Source organism: Ctenopharyngodon idella, chromosome 3 (genome assembly GCF_019924925.1).
Source record: "Ctenopharyngodon idella isolate HZGC_01 chromosome 3, HZGC01, whole genome shotgun sequence".
Lineage (NCBI taxonomy): Eukaryota > Metazoa > Chordata > Actinopteri > Cypriniformes > Xenocyprididae > Ctenopharyngodon > Ctenopharyngodon idella.
The window spans coordinates 23,710,005-23,731,211 of NC_067222.1; the positions used below are offsets into that span (position 1 = coordinate 23,710,005).

The 21,207-nt window shown below is 37.2% G+C and overlaps 1 protein-coding gene and 1 long non-coding RNA gene across 3 annotated transcripts; one reads left to right on the forward strand and one right to left on the reverse strand.

The window, feature by feature from the left end:
• Positions 1 to 433: 433 nt before the first annotated feature.
• LOC127508420 (trypsin-like) lies at positions 434 to 13,873 on the reverse strand. The gene is made up of 6 exons (XM_051886308.1): positions 13,721 to 13,873; positions 5,934 to 5,954; positions 5,665 to 5,830; positions 4,977 to 5,245; positions 4,737 to 4,879; positions 434 to 2,957 (listed from the first exon to the last, which is right to left on the reverse strand). The coding sequence occupies exons 1-6, from the start codon at positions 13,773 to 13,775 to the stop codon at positions 2,676 to 2,678; spliced, it is 936 nt and encodes a 311-aa protein (XP_051742268.1). The 5' UTR covers positions 13,776 to 13,873; the 3' UTR covers positions 434 to 2,675.
• A 4,112-nt stretch (positions 13,874 to 17,985) lies between these two features.
• On the forward strand, positions 17,986 to 20,634 carry LOC127509280 (uncharacterized). Of its 2 annotated transcripts, XR_007929192.1 has the most exons (3): positions 17,986 to 18,074; positions 18,162 to 18,306; positions 18,467 to 20,634. It is a non-coding gene; the product is annotated as an uncharacterized LOC127509280 (long non-coding RNA). The 2 variants fall into 2 exon arrangements; XR_007929191.1 differs by having other exon boundaries at positions 18,162 to 20,634.
• The last annotated feature ends 573 nt before the right edge of the window (positions 20,635 to 21,207 follow it).

Sequence of the window (21,207 nt, forward strand, 5' to 3'; positions counted from 1 at the left end):
TCACTGAACTCATTTAGAGCCCAATCTCTGAGTTAGATTTACATTATTTATTACAGCGGCACTGTGATTGTACAGCAGAAGATTTAAAATAATCCAAATTATTTCTCAAAATTTGTTCTGATCAAAAAAAAAAATCTTTATTTTAGGCACATACAGACATCGAGAATCAGCGTATGAATCTCAACAACGGTGACAAGCAAAATATTCTGATAAACAGATCAACTCTGAACATTAGAAAACAAGCTACTAAAAAAAGTCACATGAAAACAGAAAAAAAATAAAATAGTGAGAATAAAGGAAATTACTATGACAATTCAGCTCATAATTTATTCATGCAGCAATGCATGATGGACAGTGGCGGTTCTACATTGAGTTACACCCTGGGCAAGACTCCCTTCGAGCCCCCAACAAAAAAACAAAAAACACAAAATGCTGCACAAACAGTTATGTTTTATTATAAGAACATAAGTGAAAGAGAAAATTATATTTCTCAATTGCACAAATCCTTCATTAAAACATTTGAATAATTGGAATAATTGGAGTAATAATTGGCAACATTTTAATAATAATATCTAATATTTCATAGGAATATTGATGTATAATTTATTTCCATATTCACTTGTTGTGTCTCCTAAAATGCCTGATAAACATGCTTTAAGTCCTGATGTCCTCTACAGTGAAATCAATGCTTTGTTCTGTAACAGAAAGTCATTTTTTGATTTGAAAAAATTTTGGGCTCTAAATGAGTTTGGTGATTCAGGTCAAATAATTATTATGTGAAAACATAACCAACACCACCTGATCATCTTTTCTCTTTGCTTGTCTCTTTGCTTGCTAACTCAGTTACAACAGCCCATAGAAAATCTACTATTAAAAGGTCAAGAGCCCAACTAAAGCAAAGCCTGATCTCCATGATGGTGACTTAAACATTTTGATTTTCTCCTTTGATTCTGCTTGTTAACAGCAGATCACCTTCCTGACACATTTACTGTGTTAAAATCATTAACACAATGAATGTGTCAAAATTAACACAATGAATGTGTCAAAATTAACACAAGTGTTGTCCCTAAACTCACACACTGATTTTAGCCAATTTGAAACGGCTTTAACACACTCGTATGGCAATAGTTACTATTTTTATACACTCGTATGGCAAGTTACTAATTTTATACATTCCTATGTCAGTCACATATTATTAGGCCTACTTAACACATGTGAAATTAGGGCTAGTTGTCACACTTTTTACTCCAGCCAGTAGCCTATTGGTGGCAAGGTATAATAGAATTAGGCCTATAAAGCAGCTTGTTTCCGCCACGAAATATAAAAAATAAAAAGATAATTTTCTCTTACACTTCTGACTTTTTTCTCGCATCCTGGGAGTTTATAACTCACGATTTTGAATTTATTCTTAGAATTGTGAGATATAAACTCTTATTTTATTTATTCCGTGGCGGAAATGAGCTTCCATAACTAGATTACTTTGTGAGTGGTTGAGTGTATAGTGTGGATATTATGTTGCCACTAGATGGCATGAGTCTCTGGAAGGAAATCATTTTCCCTGCCCCAAATGGCTCGTGCGTGTTAAGTCCAAAAGACAGGGTGTCCCGTTTGTCATTTTGGGTTTCAGAAGGGTGCTTGAGAACACCCCTTTCGCGGCCGATATGAGCTCTCAATGCGCACTTATCTTGAAGCGGCATTATTTTTGTGAGGAAAAGGAAAGTGAAGTGAAGGCCAAGTATGGTAACCCATACTCAGAATTTGTCCTCTGCATTCAACTCATCCAAGTTAATGCACACACATTAGGAGCAGTGTGTATGAACACACACTGCAAGCCATGGATCGAACCCACATCCGACTCTCACAACTGCTCCCTAATATTTACCCCTCAATGGGTAGAGAGATGGACCCCCTAATGGAGAGAGAATGTTTACAAACCATAAAAGAAATGTATGTTAATCAATATACTAACTTGCATGCGCATTAACAGTCTCATATAGCAAAAAGGTTATGTAATTCATGCCTCAGCCTCTTATCTGCTACTGGGAAAGAATGAGATAAATGACTTGACTGAACTTTGAAGTCACACTGTGAGATATAAAATCACAATTACAAGAAATCATGTGGCGGAAATGGACATCTATAGTTTTGTTAAACTGTGTGACTACAACTGTTTGAAAATTAAATTATCTTTAATAACCAATATCTCTGATCACATTCCAAAGCACACATGCTTTAATTACAGATATTCAGACAGACTGAGTGTTATTGTAAATAATATATTAATACAAAAGTGGCTCTAGTGCATTTGCAGTGAAATACAACTAGTCAAAATAAATTCAGTAGGCTCTTATATAGTCTCTAAATATCAGTTCTGACCCAAAGTGAAGAAAATAATTAGCTTCAAAGAATTATGTGTCTCAAAGGCCAAATATCATAAACTGCACCTTCATTATTCAAACATTCTGAGGGCACATGCTTGCTGAACTTTATTAATGCACAATCTTTAAATGTAAAAACTCAATCATAAGAGTAGCTTTCCAAGATTAGTATATTTTTAAATGATAAAGAATAAATGACAGCATAACCATATACCTGCTCTCTTCGCCTATGAGAACTTGTACAGTACAATTGTCCTTTTAATCAAAGAACCCTGAGTATTGTCATTCAAATAATCTCTATGAAGAGAGAAATACGGAGCATATGAAAGGAATAATGGAGAATGTGAGAGAAATTGAAAATAAAAGCAGGTTAGGTGAGCTTCTGAATCCATTGGAATTGAATTCGACAAATCCAGGCTGGTTGCTGGTTATCTTAGAGTTGATCCAATCCTGGTACCGAGACACTCGGGCGTACACACCAGGATATTTGGGGTCAGCACATCCTATACCAAAACTCACAATGCCAGACTGAATCCACACGGAGCCGTTCCTACTGACCATTGGACCTCCAGAGTCTCCCTGCACAGATAAACACTTAACATTTATATCTGAAAACATACAGTTAACTGTTAAAGTCACCAAGGAAACAAAATGAACAATTCTTATTTTTATGGAATATTGAAGTGTTTATTATAAATTATTTATTTGTGCATTTTTTTAAAATCATGCGCCCTTGTAGTCTTTAATCAAAATAACTTCCCCTCCCGCTTGCCGCGACATTTGTTCTCTTCTCTGATGAAGTGTTTACTGGCCTGGCATTTCACTCACATGAGATCACAGCATTAGCAAACCACAACAATCCAATTACTTAATGATGGACAAAATCAGGTCCCACCCTAAATTCTTGTTTGAGGAGCCGCTTCAAGAAAAGATTATCGCAACTTTCGTTTCATGCTGACTTTAACTGGTTTGTGAAAAAAAAATCCCATAGTGAAGTATCACAAACAGTTGTAGTGTGCATGCATCAAACCTGCCAGTGCAGTGGAGCATTAAATTAAAGTTTAACCATATGACTCTAGGTTGCAGGGTTACTAAATCAGAGGTTTTCATCTACTTTTAAAATGTTACCGCAGGGTTTAGATGTATTGCATAAATTATATTTGACTGAAATGTTTGTACTGAAATATTTTACACATTTTCTAACAATGATAAACCTGTGCAAGATGATGAGACAGATGCTGCTTCCGAATATGTAGAATGTTACAAATGCTACGGCAAAAGAGGAGTATGTCTGAATTTATAGTATTTGACAAACACAGTAGGTGAAAAGTACCTGGACGACCTACTACTTCTGTCGAGATTCTGGAGTGCACTTTCAACGAACTGTATACTATCACATAAAGCCACGTGATAGTTGTTTTGAATAGCAGTGAAGCGATGCAACTGAAACTAGTATAGGACGCTGTAATATGTCTGAATTACATTCATATATTGACTACATTTTGAGTTTTAAAGGGTTAGTTCACCCAAAAATGAAATCTGTCATTAAGTACTCACCCTCATGTCGTTCCACACCCGTAAGACCTTCATTCATCTTCAGAGCACAAATTAAGATATTTTTGATAAAATCCAATGGCTCAGTGAGGCCTCCATTGACGGCAAGATAATTTACACTTTCAAATGTCCAGAAAGATACTAAAGACATATTTAAAACGGTTCATGTGAGTACAGTGGTTCAACCTTAATGTTATGAAATGACGAGAATACCTTTTTTGCGCCAAAAAAAACAAAATAGCGACTTTATTCAACATCTAGTGATGGGCAATTTCAAAACACTGCTTCACGAGGCTTCGTTACGTCATAAGTGTTTCGAAATTTCAATGGTTTACCACTGGGTGGCGTGACTTTGGCAGTTTGATACATAGACATAATAGGCTTGTTTGAGATGCATCGGTTCTGCGCAGGCCGATCGCGTATGACATCAAAGTACCGCGAGAGCGTTTGGAGAGCATACAGCATCTCAAACAAGTCTAATATGTCTATGGTTTGACACACGCTCCGAACCACTGATTCGAAACAAAAGATTCGTAAAGCTTCAAAGCTTCATGAAGCAGTGTTTTGAAATCGCCCATCACTAGATATTGTTGAATAAAGTCGTTATTTTGTTTTTTTTGGTGCACAAAAATATTCTCGTCGCTTCATAACATTAAGGTTGAGCATAACATAACAGGGTGAGTAATTAATGACAGAATTTTCATTTTTGGGTGAACTAACCCTTTAATGTTTGGGTTACGGTCATTGGGTTATTTTTTGTAATATGTAAATTAAAAAGGTTCAAATAAATGGTTGATGTCATACCTGACATGCATCTTTCCCTCCCTGATTTAACAATCCAGCACAAATCATATTGCTTGTGATGCCACCTCCATAAGCATTATTACAGTCACTGTTGCTCACAATTGGTATCATCACCTCCTGCAGTATGTCAGGAGCCTGGGTGCCTGTGACATGGATGAGAGGAAAATTTCAATGTCATTTCATAGATATTTACAGTAAATTGTTGAGCTTTACAGTATTTGCAAGTAAATATTCACTCACCTCCAGATGTTAACGTGCCCCATCCAGTGACCCAGCTCTCTGTACCTGCACCAAATGTACTACCAGCAGCAGCCAGACAGACTGGCTTAATATAATCAGAGAAAGTCACGGAGGAAGAGAGCTGGAGCAGGGCTATGTCGTTGTCATCGCTAGGATTGTTATAGTTAGGATGGTTAATGACTTGACTCACTGTACTCTTTATCTTATTAGGGTCTGAGCCTGATTGGCTCCGAAGTCCTAGGTAGATCTCAAGGTCAGATATGGAGAAGCTGTAAATAGATAAAGTCAGTTTTAATTCTACTGTGATCAATTTATAATTGTGTCTTGAGTTGTATTTAAAGGGTTAGCTCCCCCGAAAATGAAAATTCTGTTGTTACAAGACTTTCATTCATCTTCGAAACACAAATGAAGATATTTCTAATGAAATCCAAGAGCTTTCTGTCACTCCATTGACAGCTTTCACCCAAAACTCTGAAGCTTCACAACGCTCATAAAGAGATCGTAAAACAAATGCATATAAATTGAGCGGTTTAATCTAAGTCTTCTGAAGAGACACTGTCACTTTATATAATGAACAGGCTTTTATTCATATCAATATTTCAAATTTCTATAAAAATGTCTTCATTTGTGTTGTAAAGTTAAAGTTCATTTTTGGGTAAACTAACCCCTTGAGTTTTAAACTTTATACCTCTGGAAGCAGTGAGCAGCAGACAAAACCCAGTCTTTATTAATCAGACTCCCGCCACAAAAATGGCCAGACTTGACATTTTGAATGCTGACTTGCCACGGCCACGACCCTGCCGCTGCATTTTCTCCTCCAACAATCTTGTTGTTGAGGGGAGCTTGACCACATACTGATTATAGGAAAGAAAATGTGTGAATTCTCCATTATAATGCCCTATAAATATACAAATGTGGAACAAGAGTTTTATGGTCATTAAGACTATGACAACTTACCATCTAACTGGCAGAGAGAACCTATAAGGAAGACAGAGACCAAATATTTAGATAAACACCCACAGAGCTGATAAACTGGTTTGTTTGTGTTACCTGCGACCTCACTGTTTCACCTTTTACATAAGTGTTGGTACATACCATTGGTATGAGTCAAGATAATACCTCAACATTAATTAAAACGGTGTTAAAATGATTCCATTGTCATGACATGAAAGTAGTATCTGAACATGTTAGTCCTGTGAGCTAAATTAGGCCTGTACCATACTAAGTAGCAGTGTAACTACAGGCTCATTTGCAGCATCTCAATACAGAAATTACAGTAATTTCTGGGTTACTGGATTGAGTATTTGTTTAAAAAATGGCCATAAGTTATAAAATGGTTATCAGGAGCTGGCGACTGAGAACTATACAATGCTGATTATCATAAAATATAATACATCTAATTTACACCCAAAGGAAAATTTATCAACACAGTGTGTCATGTTTGATTTTTATTTTTTTTACTATTAAAGTATTTTATCCTGCTTCATAAAAGCTTTTATTGTCAAAGATTCTGTTGGTTTATGATGTATTTTCATTACTATGCTGCACTGTAAACCCTAACACTCAAAAAAATTTATTGGTTTGAGTAGGACAAACATAAATTAAACAAATTAGTTCATTTAAATGAACTTTTATGAGTATTTAGCACTTTCTTTTTCTTTCAAGTTCACAGAACTGATATATTTTAAGTAAACTGAACTGTTTCTTTTTTCTTTTTTTTTGAGTTTTATGAACTTATTTCTTTTAATTTAGATGAAATTAAGTTTAACTGAAACTGCATGTGGCTTAGTTTGAAAGCAAGTATGTTAAATGCTTTATATTGTTGCACTCATTCAGCAAGTGTTATACTGTTATATGCTATTGTTAACATGTTAGCAACTTAGCATTTTCTGAATTAGCTTGTCATAGCTAGCTAAGTTTAATAAAATGTTTACAATGAGGTTTCATTAAAATTTTAATTTAAATGTATGAATTAGTGTACTCAAACATTTCAAGTTAAAGGTGCAATATGTAAGAATTTTGCAGTAAAATATCCAAAAACCACTAGACCAGTGTTATATATTTTGTTCACTTGAGTACTTACAATATCCCAAATGTTTACAACTATTTGTAAATCATGAGAAAATTGCAATTTTAACCAAGGCTCCGGGGCGTGTAAAGAGTCACCTGTCAATTGACCCTTCGCTGGGAGTTTGATTGACAAGCGATCTAACCAATCATAACGCAGAGTCTGCCATTTTGTCCGACAAAGCAGTCAGGAGTTAGAAGATTAACCTCAGTGGATTTCAACTTGAAAAATGGTGTGTAATTGCATCTTTCCACATTTTAAACAACATTCATTCTCATGTTCATTCATGTTTATTTGATGCTATAAATGAACTAGTACGAAGAGATGATTGGTTCATGAGCCGCTTGAACTGAGGCACTACAGTGATCTGTCACGACACATTAAAGAGCCACAAAACGGTTTTTATTGTTCGAATTTCTTAAAAAAAATTACATAATTTGAAAGCTGGGACTTTGTTTAATATCATAAGTAACCTGCTCTGTCTTGTCTGTCCACGTGTTGTCAGTGTCCTCTTTGCTCCGCGATGTATTTTCACTGCACGTGGTGTGACAGCGCCATGTCTTGTTGGACAAAGCAACAGTATCTAAGGGGGACGGGTCTTCGCGAAGGGTCAATTGCGTCATACCGTACTTTGCTTTGTGACCGGAAGCCCCTTGGTGCGGCCGCCAAAGCACACGAAGAGCTGGTCCGACTGCTGAAAAGGCGCAGATCGCTCGATGTAAGTCCTCAATGCCCTAACGGGGCAGGGTAAGTCCAGCTCACGCTCGTCCCCTGAGGGAAGTAGCACAGAGAGGGTAATTACCTGCGCTCTGAATGTGGTCGAGAGCACCTTAGGAACGTAGCCATGCCTGGGTTTCAGGACGACCTTCGAGTCATTAAGCCCAAATTCGAGGCACGCAGGTCTCACGGAGAGGGCTTGCAGATCACTCACACGCTGTACCGGTGCTAGAGTCAATAGCAGAGCGGTCTTAGGCGATGGGGACCGATGCTAGTCCCTCCAGAGTGGGGACACCAGGCGAACTTTTCTGTTTGTCTTCCCTGATTCGTCTGATGACCTGAGGGATCAGAGCGACCGGGGGAAAAGCATAGAGGAGGAGGCTGGGCCAGTCGTGGGCCAGCGCATCCCTGTCCTTTGAAAAGAAGATTGGGCAGTGAGAGTTGTCTTCTGAGGCGAAGAGGTCAACGTCTGCCTTCCCGAAGAACACCCAGATTCTGAGAACTGTCCAGGGGTGGAGTGTCCACTCGTCTGAGGGGACATTGCTCCGAGACAGCATGTCTGCTCCCAGGTTCATTTTGCCCGGTATGTGCGATGTACTCAGCGATCGCAGGTTGCCCATTCCAAAAGCTGCTTTGCCAGCGCATAGAGGCGTCTGGACGAAAGAACGCCATGGTGATTTATGTAGGACACCACCGTCATGCTGTCCGATAGGACTAAGACGTGGTGTCCCCTCAGGACCGATAGGAAGGTATGGAGGGCCCGACAAACTGCTAGCATCTCTAGGCAGTTGATGTGCAGCTGGCTCTCCTCGCTCGACCATGAGCCGAAGGGCTGGTCTGCCCTCACACAGAGCGCCCCAACCCATGTTGGACACATCCGTCGAGACCACCATCATTCTGGATACCCCCCCTAGGGAAACCCCACAGCTGAACCACTGAGGGTCCTTCCAGGGGTTCAGAGCTGTTAAACAGGCCTGATTCACCCTGACATGAAAGCGGCCGTACCGCCAAGCGTGAGGTGGGACCCAAAGGTTTAGCCAGCGCTGCAGAGGCCGCATTCATAGGGGGCCAAGCTGTAGAACTGGGGAGGTGGAAGCCATCAGCGCTAGCATCCTCTAGAAACGCTTCAGAGGAAACGGGCTCTGGTTCCGATAGAAGCCACGAGCTGCTGAATGGCCAGAGAGCGCTCTGGTGAGACTGTCGCCCTCATTTGGGCTGGGTCAAAAACAGCTCCCAGGAATTACATACATTGGCTGGGGAGCAGTGAGCTCTTGGCAAAATTGACCCTGAGTCCCAGGCACTCCAAGTGGCTGAAGAGCACGGATCTGTGGTATGCTAGCTCGTCCTGAGACTGGGCCAATATGAGCCAGTCGTCGAGGTGATTCAAAACACAGATTCAAATCTGCTTCAGAGGGAAAAGAGCCGCGTCCATACACTTCGTAAAAGTCCGCAGAGCTAGGGACAGCCAGAGGAGAAGGATTGTATATTGGTAAGCCACTCGTGTGAGAGCGTCCATCTTCCATGGAGGCGGCTTGCGGGGCGGTGCCGGCAAGCAACGCACTTGGAATTCAGCATTTACCACAAACAATGAAACAATGTTATTAGAAGAAATATATTCCATGAGTCTCACCTGATAGTTATAGGGGAGCTAGTCATGGCATAGAGGTGTCAGTGGAGCATTCTAGCTGAGCACTGTCAGTGTGGTAAAATACCTTGGTGCAGGAAAAGTGAGACACGCGGAAACAGACCGGAAGTGCTCACTTAGTCCTGTTCACTTGGTCCTGTATCCTTTTGTTTTCCATCTCAGTAGATTGGGAAAAACAGAGGAAAACAAAGGAAGGAGCGGTGCCGGCGACTGTGGCATAATAAAAGTTCCGCTGCTCGTGAGGCGTGTGTTGCGCAATCGCTCCGGCGGCCTCGTTCAGCTCCCACAACACTCGGTCCTGCTCTGCTTCATACTACAGTAATGTTAATAATCGCATCCATGAACATGATTTCTTCCCGAGTCCTATCCCAATTGTTTTCCAGCGGCTGTGAGGTAAAGACCACATGTCCCAAGATTCCGCGCTCAAACTTGGCGTCATCAAGCTACGCCTTTGTTTTGAATAGGCCTCTAGCGACCTCTAGCGGACATAAAATATTACATATTGCACCTTTAAGAACAATTAAAATGTATACTAGTACAAAATAAAAATCTGCCAGTTCTGTTGTGAATGTGAATACTGTATCCTGTTAACATAGGTGCTTAAATTACATACACATTTACTCACTGCTTACGTGTACAGAGACAGGTCTTACAGCCACTTTTAAGGATTTTTTTAATTTATTGGCATACTTGCAAACATCAACTTGCCAGTGGTTAACACTCTGATTTTTTATGATGCTTGTTTTTTTTTGTGTGTTATGGCATGTTGTGTTATACTGTTGGATGTAAAGTCATTGAGTATGACATTGCGTGGTAGGAGGCATTGAAACGATTGGTCAGTATATGTGTGCATGTGGGGACAGTCTACAAATGTCCCCTTGTGGGCAATAAAGTGCACTGAACTGAACTAAAGTTTCAATAATGTAAATGAGTAAAGTGGTTTTACTAATACTGATAATGATAAACTTTATTAATCCGAAGAAGAAATTTACATGCCACAGCAGCGCAACAATAAATAAATAAATATCATAAACAGTGGCAACACTTATTCTCCAGTATAATTTCACAAAGCATTATGATTATAAACCAAGTAATCCTAGAATATAGTCTATCATCTTGTATAATGCTGGTTGTACAATCTAAAGGCCTTCCTAAAACACTCCTTAGTGGGGTTGAATTAATCTTGAGCTATAAGTACTCACAAGAGCTCAAATTGGTTCATGAAGGGGATGACAATCATGATTTATCATTAAAAAAAAAAACAGTTTCCCAATCATTCTATCCTGCATTATCTCCTGGGTAACACACTCCCCACAACAGAACCTGCCTTCTTTTTAAGTTTCCCCAACACGTGATAGAATACAAGAACACAGATGAAACTAGGTAGTCATAGAAGGTCTTGGTACATGACACCTCGAAAGATCTCAGTCGCCTTAACAAATGAATACGACTTTGACCCATCTTTGTATCATATATTGTCAGTATCTGGGTGTCAAATATACACCCAGATACTTATAACTTGTTACAATCTCAATTTCTGACTCTTGTATATTCACTGGTACCACTTGCTGAGGTATTTCCTTTGTCTTATAGCATTTATTCTGAGACTGTTTATCTCACACCTGTCATAGTCTGTGTTTAGTTTCATTTCCATGGACTTAATTAGTTGGTTTGTCTTCAGTCACATGTTTCCTTTGTTCTAGTTTCCTGCCAATCGTTAGTTGTCATGAACACTCATTAGCTTTTCGTCATTGTCTCATCATCACTATGTAAGTTTCTCTGGAGTTCTCATTCATTGTCCGGTATTGTTTGTGTAAAGACAGTGTTACGTTTCCTTCTTGTCATTGGCTTATCTGAGTTTGTTTTATTAAAGAACCTTTTTGTTTGTAGAAACCAGTTTAAACCTTTCATTTTCTTCATCTGAACCTCAGCGTGACAACACCAGTCCACGAAACTCTTTAATAGCTCCCTATATTCACTCTCATAACATGACATTTTTGTGTGTGTGTGTTATAACTTTGCTTTTGAACCTTGGACTCTAACTTATCTACATTAAAATAATTATGCTTTAATTTAATACTATCATATTTCATAGATTTTAAGCAAATAGGCATTCAATTCAGCTACACCCTTAATAAAAATAAATGAAGGTTCTTTAATGGCAGTAACATCCATGAAAACTTTACATTGCACAAGAGGCTCTTTTTGGTGGAAAAAAGATTCATTAAAATGTTATTCGCATTAAGAAATAAATGGTTCTTTCAAGAACTGTTCACTAAAACGTTTTTGGGGGGAAGGCATTGCGAAATTTAAACAGCAAACATAAGTTAACAACACAACGAAAATGGTCCTATGTGCGTGCATAGATAGATAGATTATCGGTGCATTCCAAACGGGATATCGCCCTCCGAAGGGCACTTCAGAGTGAAAACAATCATGGCTGGGGGTCGTTCCAAATCGAAGTGCTCAAAACCGGCCACTTCAAAGGGCCCTTCGGAATAAAGGATTTAAGGGTACAACTGATGGACACTTCGGGCCCCCATGATCCTTTGCACAGGGAAGCTGTTTGGCGTCACAGAATGGGGTCCGTTTGATTTTACCTATAGTATTTTTCAGTTATTTTTCTATACTACTGTAATATTTTTACGAGTTAGATTTGGTACATTATTATGGTCAAAACGACATTGTACTTCAACAAAAAAAGCTACCTTTATCAGTCCATTCAGATGTTTTAAATACAATACACAATTTACAATATGGTGCGATAAACCAATACTAAATAAATAAACTAACCTTAATCAAAAGGCACAGCTTGCACAATCTACTCATCGTTCAGAACGTGTTTTTTTGGGGGGGTGTCTACCAGCGTAGCCTACAAAATGTGCGACGAAAGCGCCTCCTTGATTGTCTCGTTAAGATGGCGCAGAAGTGCGTTCCAAACATTAGCTGTGTCTCATTTCGAAGGCTGCGTCCTCTGGAGGTCGCATCCGTCATTGAGGCTGTATCATTTCAGAAAAGTAAGTAGGACTCTCCGAATGAGACCTTCGAATGCGTCCTTCTTTCACAGGAATTCGGAGGATGCATGAGGTGTATCCTTCGATGCTGCAGATAGCCCACAATTCTTTGCGTCACTGTTAACAACCGTCATTTATTTGAAAAATAAAATAAAAAATAGCGTCCGCGGCAGATGTACATGTACAGTACAAGTAAAGATGTGGTGTTTAATTGTAAGTAATTTCAAGCTTGTTTTTGTTTTGAACTTTGTTCTTCTTAATATCCCCCTCTTTTGTCTCTGCAACAGATATATGTTGTACATACACTACAGCTCCTCAAGCATTACCTAAAATAAAACAAGTGAATATATTTTCTTTTCAAATTACTTTCCAAATTTATAAATAATTTTCATTAACTTATCTGTTGTGAGAGCTCAATGATGCTGCCGCGAACGTGTTGGCATAACAACGTGATACTGCTGTTTGTCCTATAAAGGACGTCTCGTTTAATTCTGGTTAAGGACACTCCGTAATACCACATCCTTCACAGGATGCCTCCTCAGGAGGATGCAGCCTTCGAAATTAAATGAAATGAGACACAGCTATAGGTTCCAAAAGAAAGGAAGGAACGGGAGCATTTTCGTTGTGTTGTGACTTCTGTTGTTGTGGCTTGATTCCGCGGTGAATCCGAACTTATCGGCTATATTTGCTTTTTCAAATTTTCGTCTATTGTGCACTACTGCCACCGTAAAAAACCTCGTTTGAAACCTTTATTTATTAGAGTATGAAAAATAATCTTGATCGTTTATAGCTAGTTTTAAATGAAATATCTATAATTCAGATATCATTCAAATATCAATCATTACAGTTATTATTCTTAGGCTACTAGTAGCCTAAAATAGAAGTATAAAAGGATAGTTGAATGTTTGGGCGTTACTCATTCTTTATCATCACTGCTTTCCACATTTTAAAACAATTTAGTTTCTTCAAAGTTGCTATCCTTTGTCTATATTCCAGTTCATATTTAAACTCATCCATTAAAATAGAATAGTATATAAATACATTTACATTTGTAAAGAAATTAATATGAAAACCACAACCCTTAAGCATAAAGCTTTAGATCAAAAGGTGTTTACGATCATGACAAACCTAAATTCAGTCAAGTAGTGTAAAAGCCATTTCAGGTATTGGTGTGTGTGTGTGTTTGTGTGTGTGTGTGTGTGTGTGTTACAGAGGTCCTTCATTTCAGTTAAATTGTCTTGTCATTATTATTTAAACATTAAACTTGCACTTAATTTTATAGACTTTAGTAAGATCTTACCTGCTATGTTGAGAAGTAAGGTTCCAACAACACTCAAAGCTGTGTTAAACTTCATACTTATGCTCTGGTCTGTGTTCTGACTGCTGTTACCTCTACTCTCAGCTCTCTAATGAGATGTAAATCAGCTATTGTGTGTTCATCAAGAGTTCTCAGCCCCCACCACCATGAGTATCTGACTCAACTTTTTTCAGGTGCTTTTATTATACAGCACACACCCCGGTCACCTTTACAGGTGTTTTTATGGATCACTTATTGAGTGCCTTTCAGTTCAAAGTCACTTTACACGTTTACACATTATAGCATTTCAAGTGTCTCTAATTTTATTTCCATGTTGTCACTTGAGATTTAGGACCAAAAAAAAACAACAACAAAACAACAAAATAGCATACTCGATGAGCATGCTACATTGTATATCTACAACACATATTGTAATACACAAAAGTCTTTAATTTTCTTTATTTGGTCTATCTTTTTTGCTTTCATCAACCTCTCTGTTTGCCTCTGCCTCTTAATGGACATATTAAATAAACAATAAAGTTATCAAGTGAGTCTAAGACTCAGTCTCTTATTTTAATCATGATTTTAAAATTAATTTGTGCTGGTATCATACAGAAAGATACAACACCGTCTCTTCACCAAGGCTGAATTTATATGATCAATAATAATACAGTAATATTGTGAAATATTATTACAATTTTAATATCTCTTCAAGTGTAAGTTTATTCCTGTGGTGTCAAAGCTGAATTTTCAGCATGATTACTGCAGTTTTCAGTGTCACATGATCCTTCAGAAATCATTCTGATGATGATTTGCTGCTCAAGAAACTATTTTCAATGTTGAAAACAGTTGTGCTGCTTAATATTTTGTGGGAACCATGATACGCTTTTTTTTTTTTTTCAGAATTTTTTAATAAAGTTTAAAAGAACAGCATTTATTTGGAATAGAAATCTTGTCTTTACTGTCACTTTTTATCAGTTTAGTAGTAAAACAAAAAATCTTACTGACCCCATGCAGACTTTAGAAACGGTAATGTATATTCATGCATAGAAAACATATTTGTGTTGAGTTTCAAAGATAAAAGTTTGGCTGGTGAGTTCATTAGGGCAAAGAGAATATATGAAAGAAGAACAGCGGAGTCATGAACAGTATAAATAAATAAAAAATAAATACTTTTATTTTGCTATAATTTATTTACTTTTTTACTGTTTTATTGCTTGTTCAGTGATCTAGTTTTATTACGATGGACAACCCAGAATGTTCTTTTTCGAAGGAAAACATTCCCTTAAGCCCTGGGAGATGATGTCATGTCATTAAATATGTATGTGAGAGGTGATAAACTGTACAATCAACTGCACATGTCATTTTTCCTGTCACGATCACTGTCTGTTCCTGTCAGTTCCTGGACTCCACTTCCCATAATCCTCCCTTCCAATCACATGCACCAATCACCAATTGCCACACACACCTGCAGATCATTACCTGGACTATTTAAGACACACACACACACACACACACACACACACACTCACACTCACACTCACTCACTCACTCACTCACTCATCCACCCACCCACCCTTTGCGAAGTCTTGATTTGCCGTGGTGATCATTACTAAGCGGTTTCTTGTGGACTGTTTCCTGGTTTCTGTTTGGATTGTTTATTCTTTGTGATTCTCTGCTGCCTGCCCTGAACCTTGCCTGTGTACTGGACTGTGTTTGTTTGCCGCCTGCCCTGATCTCTGCCTGTGACCCGATACTGTTTGTCTGCCGCCTGCCTCGACCACTGCCTGTCCTTGTTTATGTTCCTGCCTTTGCCCCTGTCTACCTGTGTAAATACTGTTCTTAATAAAGCTTGCAAATGGATCCCCGCTCTGCCGACCCATCGTTACATTTCCAAAGAATGTCACTATTTTATTGTACCAGAATTTTGATTATTGCTAAGAAATTATAAATGATATCTCACAATTCTGGGGAAAAAAGGCAAAATTGTGAGATACTGTGATAAAAAAGTCAGAATAGTGAAAAAGTGGTAGTTACCTTTTTTGTTTTTTATTCTGTGGCAGAAACAAGCTTCTGGAATAAACACTACACCACTGTAAAGTGAAAAGACAACCATGGAAACAACGCGTGCTCATTTAATGTCATATATACATACATATATACATATACCTCTTTTGAGGTAAACAACCATCAGCTCATACACAGGGCAATATAGTATCAAATGCCTTGAGATCATTTACAAGCTCCTCCTGTGAAGTTCTGGGCTGATCCCTCACCTTTCTCATGACCATCCTTTCCTCATAAGGCGAGATCTTGCATGGAGCACCAGACAGAGGGCAAATGATGGTTATTTTGTATTTCTACCATTTCCAAATAATCGCACCAACAGTTGTCTCACTCTCAACAAGCTTCTTGCTGATGGTCTTGTAGCCCATTTCAGCCTTGTGCAGGTCTACAATCTTGTCCTTGATGTCCTTTAACAGCTCTCTGGTCTTGCCCATGGTGATGGAGAGGTTGGAATGGAAGATACAGATTCTGTGGACTGATTTCTTTTATACTCATAACAAGATGACCTTAGGACTTTCTTAAAGTGACAGGACTAATCTGTGTTCCACTTGAGCATATAACCAATCTGTGGGAGCCAGAATTCTTGCTGGTTGGTAGGGGATCAAATACTTATTTGACTCACTGAAATGCAAGTCATTTTATAACCTTTATATAATGTATTTTTTTCTGGATTTTTTGTTGATATTCTGTCTCTGTCAAAATAAACCTACCATAAAATTATAGGCCCTTAATTTCTTTGTAAGTGGTCAAACTTACAAAATCAGCAGGGGATCAAATAATTGTTTTCCCAAAGATGGAAATTAGTTATAAGTAGTTACACATTAGTTATCAGTAACTGGTAATCAATTTAGGCAGCAATAGATGGTTAAAAAATAACTTCATGTTGACACCCTCATTACAGACACCCTCATAACATATCAGTTACCAACATTAGTCATACTGGCTTCAGTTCATTTGCCATGAGGGATATTCATATTCAGTAATATTATCATTTTAACTGCACTGACACTACTGGATGAGAACAAAATGTAGGCCTAACTAATTTAAGCTAATGACACTATCATTGACACTGTTATTGAACCGAACTGAATAATGACACTATATAGGCTACAGTAAAAAAGGTTTTGGGTTATTTTATTAACCCAACCGTTGGGTTACACATATTGGGTTACCATGTTGGGTTATTTACCAAAAATGTTGGGTCATTTTTAACATCGTTGGGTTATTTTTAATTAATAACCCATCTGTTGGGTTAAATACGGATCCCGTGACGACGGTTCAAATTTTAACGGTCCAGTGACAGTCAACAGAAAGAAGCTGCTGCAACCTGATATTATGAGGGTAAGTCATGTAGTTTTCGTGTATATAACTTTTATAACATTAGGTATTGTGTACTGAAACATTACATATATTCTAAAACTGAATTTAATATTTTTAAGTCGTAATTTTCTAGTCAGTTTTAATGTTCTCCGGTAAGTGAGATCGACTGGAAATGATTAACGTTAGCTATCCCAGTCAGCTCGCTAGCAGTGATAAAGTAAACATACTAGCGAAACTGCTTATTTGTTTAAATGTATTACCTTACAATGGTAACTAATAATATTGTCTTGTGAAATATATATCGCTAAACCAAGGAAGACTAGGTCTCAGCAATCACTATCCAACATTACGCATGTTTTACGGTCTTTGTGATAATCTTTCATAATATGACAGCTAAATTTGAGCTTCAAGCTTGTACTTTTTTGTACAGGTGTGATTAGAAATGAGCACTTCTTATTTGAGCCGTGGCGCACGGACCGTTTATCAGCTCGGCCTACGAAGCGCGAGCTCGGTCCTCGATTCTCGGTCATGCGGCACCCCAACAGAGCTGTTTGAATTATTATTCAATTATTCCCAAAAGCTTCTACGCAAACTTGAGAAACGTTGTGCAACCAATGAAGTTTAGTTTAGTTTTATGAGTAGTTTATGAGTAGTTAACGACAGTTACAATGTGTTTTTTATCGATAAATAACCTAGATTTACTGTTTATTAGGTTTACTGTAGTAACACTAACTGCAAATCTGGTATTTGCAGAAATGTGGTATATTCATAATGCATGTTATATATAGTAATGCATGTAAATGTATTACAGGAGTATCTGAAGCATCTTTATACTGTTGTTTCTTATGAAACTATGTCAGTTTTTGCATTTTTGTGGTACTAAATGTGTTTATACTTGTGATTTAGACAAATGGAATAATCTGTGAAGCAAAGACTACAACAACCTGCTATTTAATGGAAACATTTGAAGGTAATCTATATAAATAAATGACAACTTTTTTAAAGACTAATTTACTTTACTGAAAATATTTCACTTTTCTGCTTTATTGTAACACAGAGCAAGGAGTGGATGAAAGTTTTATGCTGCTGGATGACAGTGGTTCTCAACTGTGGTCCTAGAGTATCCCCAGCAATACACATTTTGGATGATTTCCTTATCTGACACCCTTTTCCGGCCTTGGAGTCTCTCTACTAACAAGCTGGTAAATTGAATCAGGATTAGAGAGACAAAATGTGAAGTGCTAGGGCTACTACAGAGCCAGGTTGTTTGGGAAACACTAGGGTACAGTTTATTACTCTTGTTTGGTTTTTTTTCTCAGTTGTCTTTATTCGTTTTAATACATTATGTTTTAATTTAAACAGTATCCAAGTTGTTTGATGACTGACAACGATTTAGTATCAAAAAAAATGCAAGAAGTCCTCACAGCCAAGCTAATGTGTTCATTAGACATACAACACCTCAACAAACTGCATGGATTTGATCCTTTGGAACAAAAACTGGAATGGTGAGTTTAATGATGTTCAGAATAGTGAAGGGTTGTTTTATTTTGGGAAAAAATGTATTGGCCATGTCTAAGTGCATGTGAAATTTGTCCACACACACGTGGTATAAATTAAAGTTTTTAAAGATGGTCATGGAGAAACTGCCTACTGTCCTGCCATCATCGCCATGCCTCACAAATGGGAAAATGGTGCTGAAATGAAGCGCAGCTTAACTGACATTCAGCCTGTAAGTAAAAGCAACACTGCAAAATTAGCTTTGATAAATTACACTGCTCTGTAAACATATGGATCCATTTCTCCTTTCCTTTAGTGATTCTGCTTGTTCATAGGTTAGTTCACCCAAAAATGAAAATTCTGTCATTAATTTCTCATTCACTCATCTTTGGAACACAGATCAAATTCTTTTTAAAGAAATCAGAGAAATTTCTGTCCCTCTATTGACAGCATCCTTCATATCTCTGAAAAGTCTTTAGTTTTATCATATTTATAAAAGATAGATATTCTGTACTGAGTCTTTCCACAAAAGCCAAGCTCCTGGAGGCGTGCCTGCCGTGGGCAGAACTAAAGAGTCATGAGCGCGCAGCTTTTGCGTAGAGATCGTCTGCAAGCTGCAACATCATTATAAATAAAAAGGGAACAAAAACTTTCGTGTCGTTTACATTATATGCACTTGAGTGGCGATTGCCAATAAAACACAGACATTTGATGCAGTTTTACTCACCGCCTGCGATCTGGGACTTGTTTACAAAGCATTCATCACCGAAATCAAACATACATGCTTCATACAACTCGTGTTTTGAAACTTTGGTCATGTTTAGCATGAGAATGCAAATCTTTAGCTGTGTAAATAAGTCAGAATTTAATTTAATGACTTTTTTTTTTTTTTTTTGAGGTGAACTAACCCTTTAACAGCAGTTGTAATTCAGTGACCATATTTTAATTTAGTACAGCACTGCTTCAGTGTAACTTTTACTTAATTTAACACTGCTTATGTTGTCACAGTGCATGCCAACTGAACTTTATTTATTTTTTGAAGGTTGGCACTAATATGGCGCATTACCTGAGCAGTGAGACAAGTTGGGATCCACATGACTTGATGCCTTGAGGACAAAGAGAACTGCCAAGTTTTTTTTTTTTTTTTTTTTTTTAATAACATTATTTTTTCATTGTGGCACTGAACAGAAGATCTTATTTTAAACTATGCATGTATATTTTAATTTTTATTTTTTTATTTATTTTTTTAACATATATGAAATACTGTTCAAAGCCTTCTGCTCCCATTTAGGAGGTTTTGTAGCATGCAAACTTTAATATACAGTAGTAGTACATTTGAAGTGGATCAAAAAAGTTCATCAAAGTTGTCCTAAAAACTAAGTTGTCCTAAGAAGAAGGTTTTAGGGACAACTTTGATCCACTTCAAATGTTGACTAGTTGAAAGTGTTGAAAGGTTTTGATCCACTTCAAATGTTGACTAGTGTATTAAGAGGGGTTCCCTCAACACTTTGCTGCCTCCTTAAGAACTTTGATCATCATCATTAGGTCCAACATATTTGTGGTTTTATTACTTAAGGTATGTTTACAACACATCAATGCATGCAATCTACAGTGTTGACTTTTCATTAAAGATATGTTTATTTATTGAAGAATTTAATGTTATGAATTTATGTGTACTCGTAGTTTTTCATTTAGTGTTCATTTTGTATTTGTGTGTTCTGTATGTACATTTTATGTATGTTTTGAGTTTACTCTACATGGTTGTGAAGGTTTTAAATATAGCTTTTAATTGTGTACTGTTTGTACAAATTTATAGGTTTGAATTTAATATTTGTACTGTACACTTGTGTAGGTTTAAATGTAGTGTTCATTTTGAATTTTTGTGTGTTCTGTATACATATTTTATTTATGTTTTGAGTTTATGCTGTACATGTTTGTGTAGGTTTTGAATGTGTATTGTTTGTACAAATTTGCATAGGTTTTGAATTGATGTATGTACACTTACGATATTTACATTAAATGACTCCACAATATTTCATTTGTAATTTAAAATATATTTGTTAAAACATATTATTTTATACAAATAAACAATCTAGAAAACAAAGTATGTTTTATATATTATAATAATGTCATGAATAAAAGTAAATAGTTAACCCAACTGTTGGGTTATTTTTAACCCAATTGGCTTTTAACCCAACCATTGGGTTAAAAATAACCCACAGTTGGGAAGGTGCTATGTTAACCCATAGTTGGGTTATTTTTAGCCCAACATTTTTTAGTGAGAAGACACACTACAGTTGAATTTGTTTCATAATGTATGATCTTTTGCAGCATTTGAAGTGAACTGAAACAAGATTAAGCTGAATAATGACACGTTGTCTTCTGTAGAGCTTTATTCATGTGAAGCTGCTTTTAAACGATCTGTATTGTAAAGCGATATATAAATAAATGAGAATTGACTTTTTTCTGCAATCTTGAGCCAGAATCTCTTATACTATACATACATTTAACAATTCTTGCAACTACTTTAAAGTTTTCTGGAACTAGATATCCATTTTAATACATTTTAACACTAGCTTTTCCCATAGTTGATGACACTATAAAAT

What these genes read in the sequence shown, in the direction of transcription:
- LOC127508420 (XM_051886308.1), bottom strand. Translation starts at nt 13,775, where the DNA reads ATGAAGTTTAACACAGCTTTGAGTGTTGTTGGAACCTTACTTCTCAAC. An exon ending in TTCTCTCTGCCAGTTAGATG is followed by an intron (nt 5,831 to 5,933) that starts GTAAGTTGTCAT and finishes TCCTATAATCAG; the next exon opens with TATGTGGTCAAGCTCCCCTC. An exon ending in GAGGGAAAGATGCATGTCAG is followed by an intron (nt 2,958 to 4,736) that starts GTATGACATCAA and finishes TTATCTGTGCAG; the next exon opens with GGAGACTCTGGAGGTCCAAT.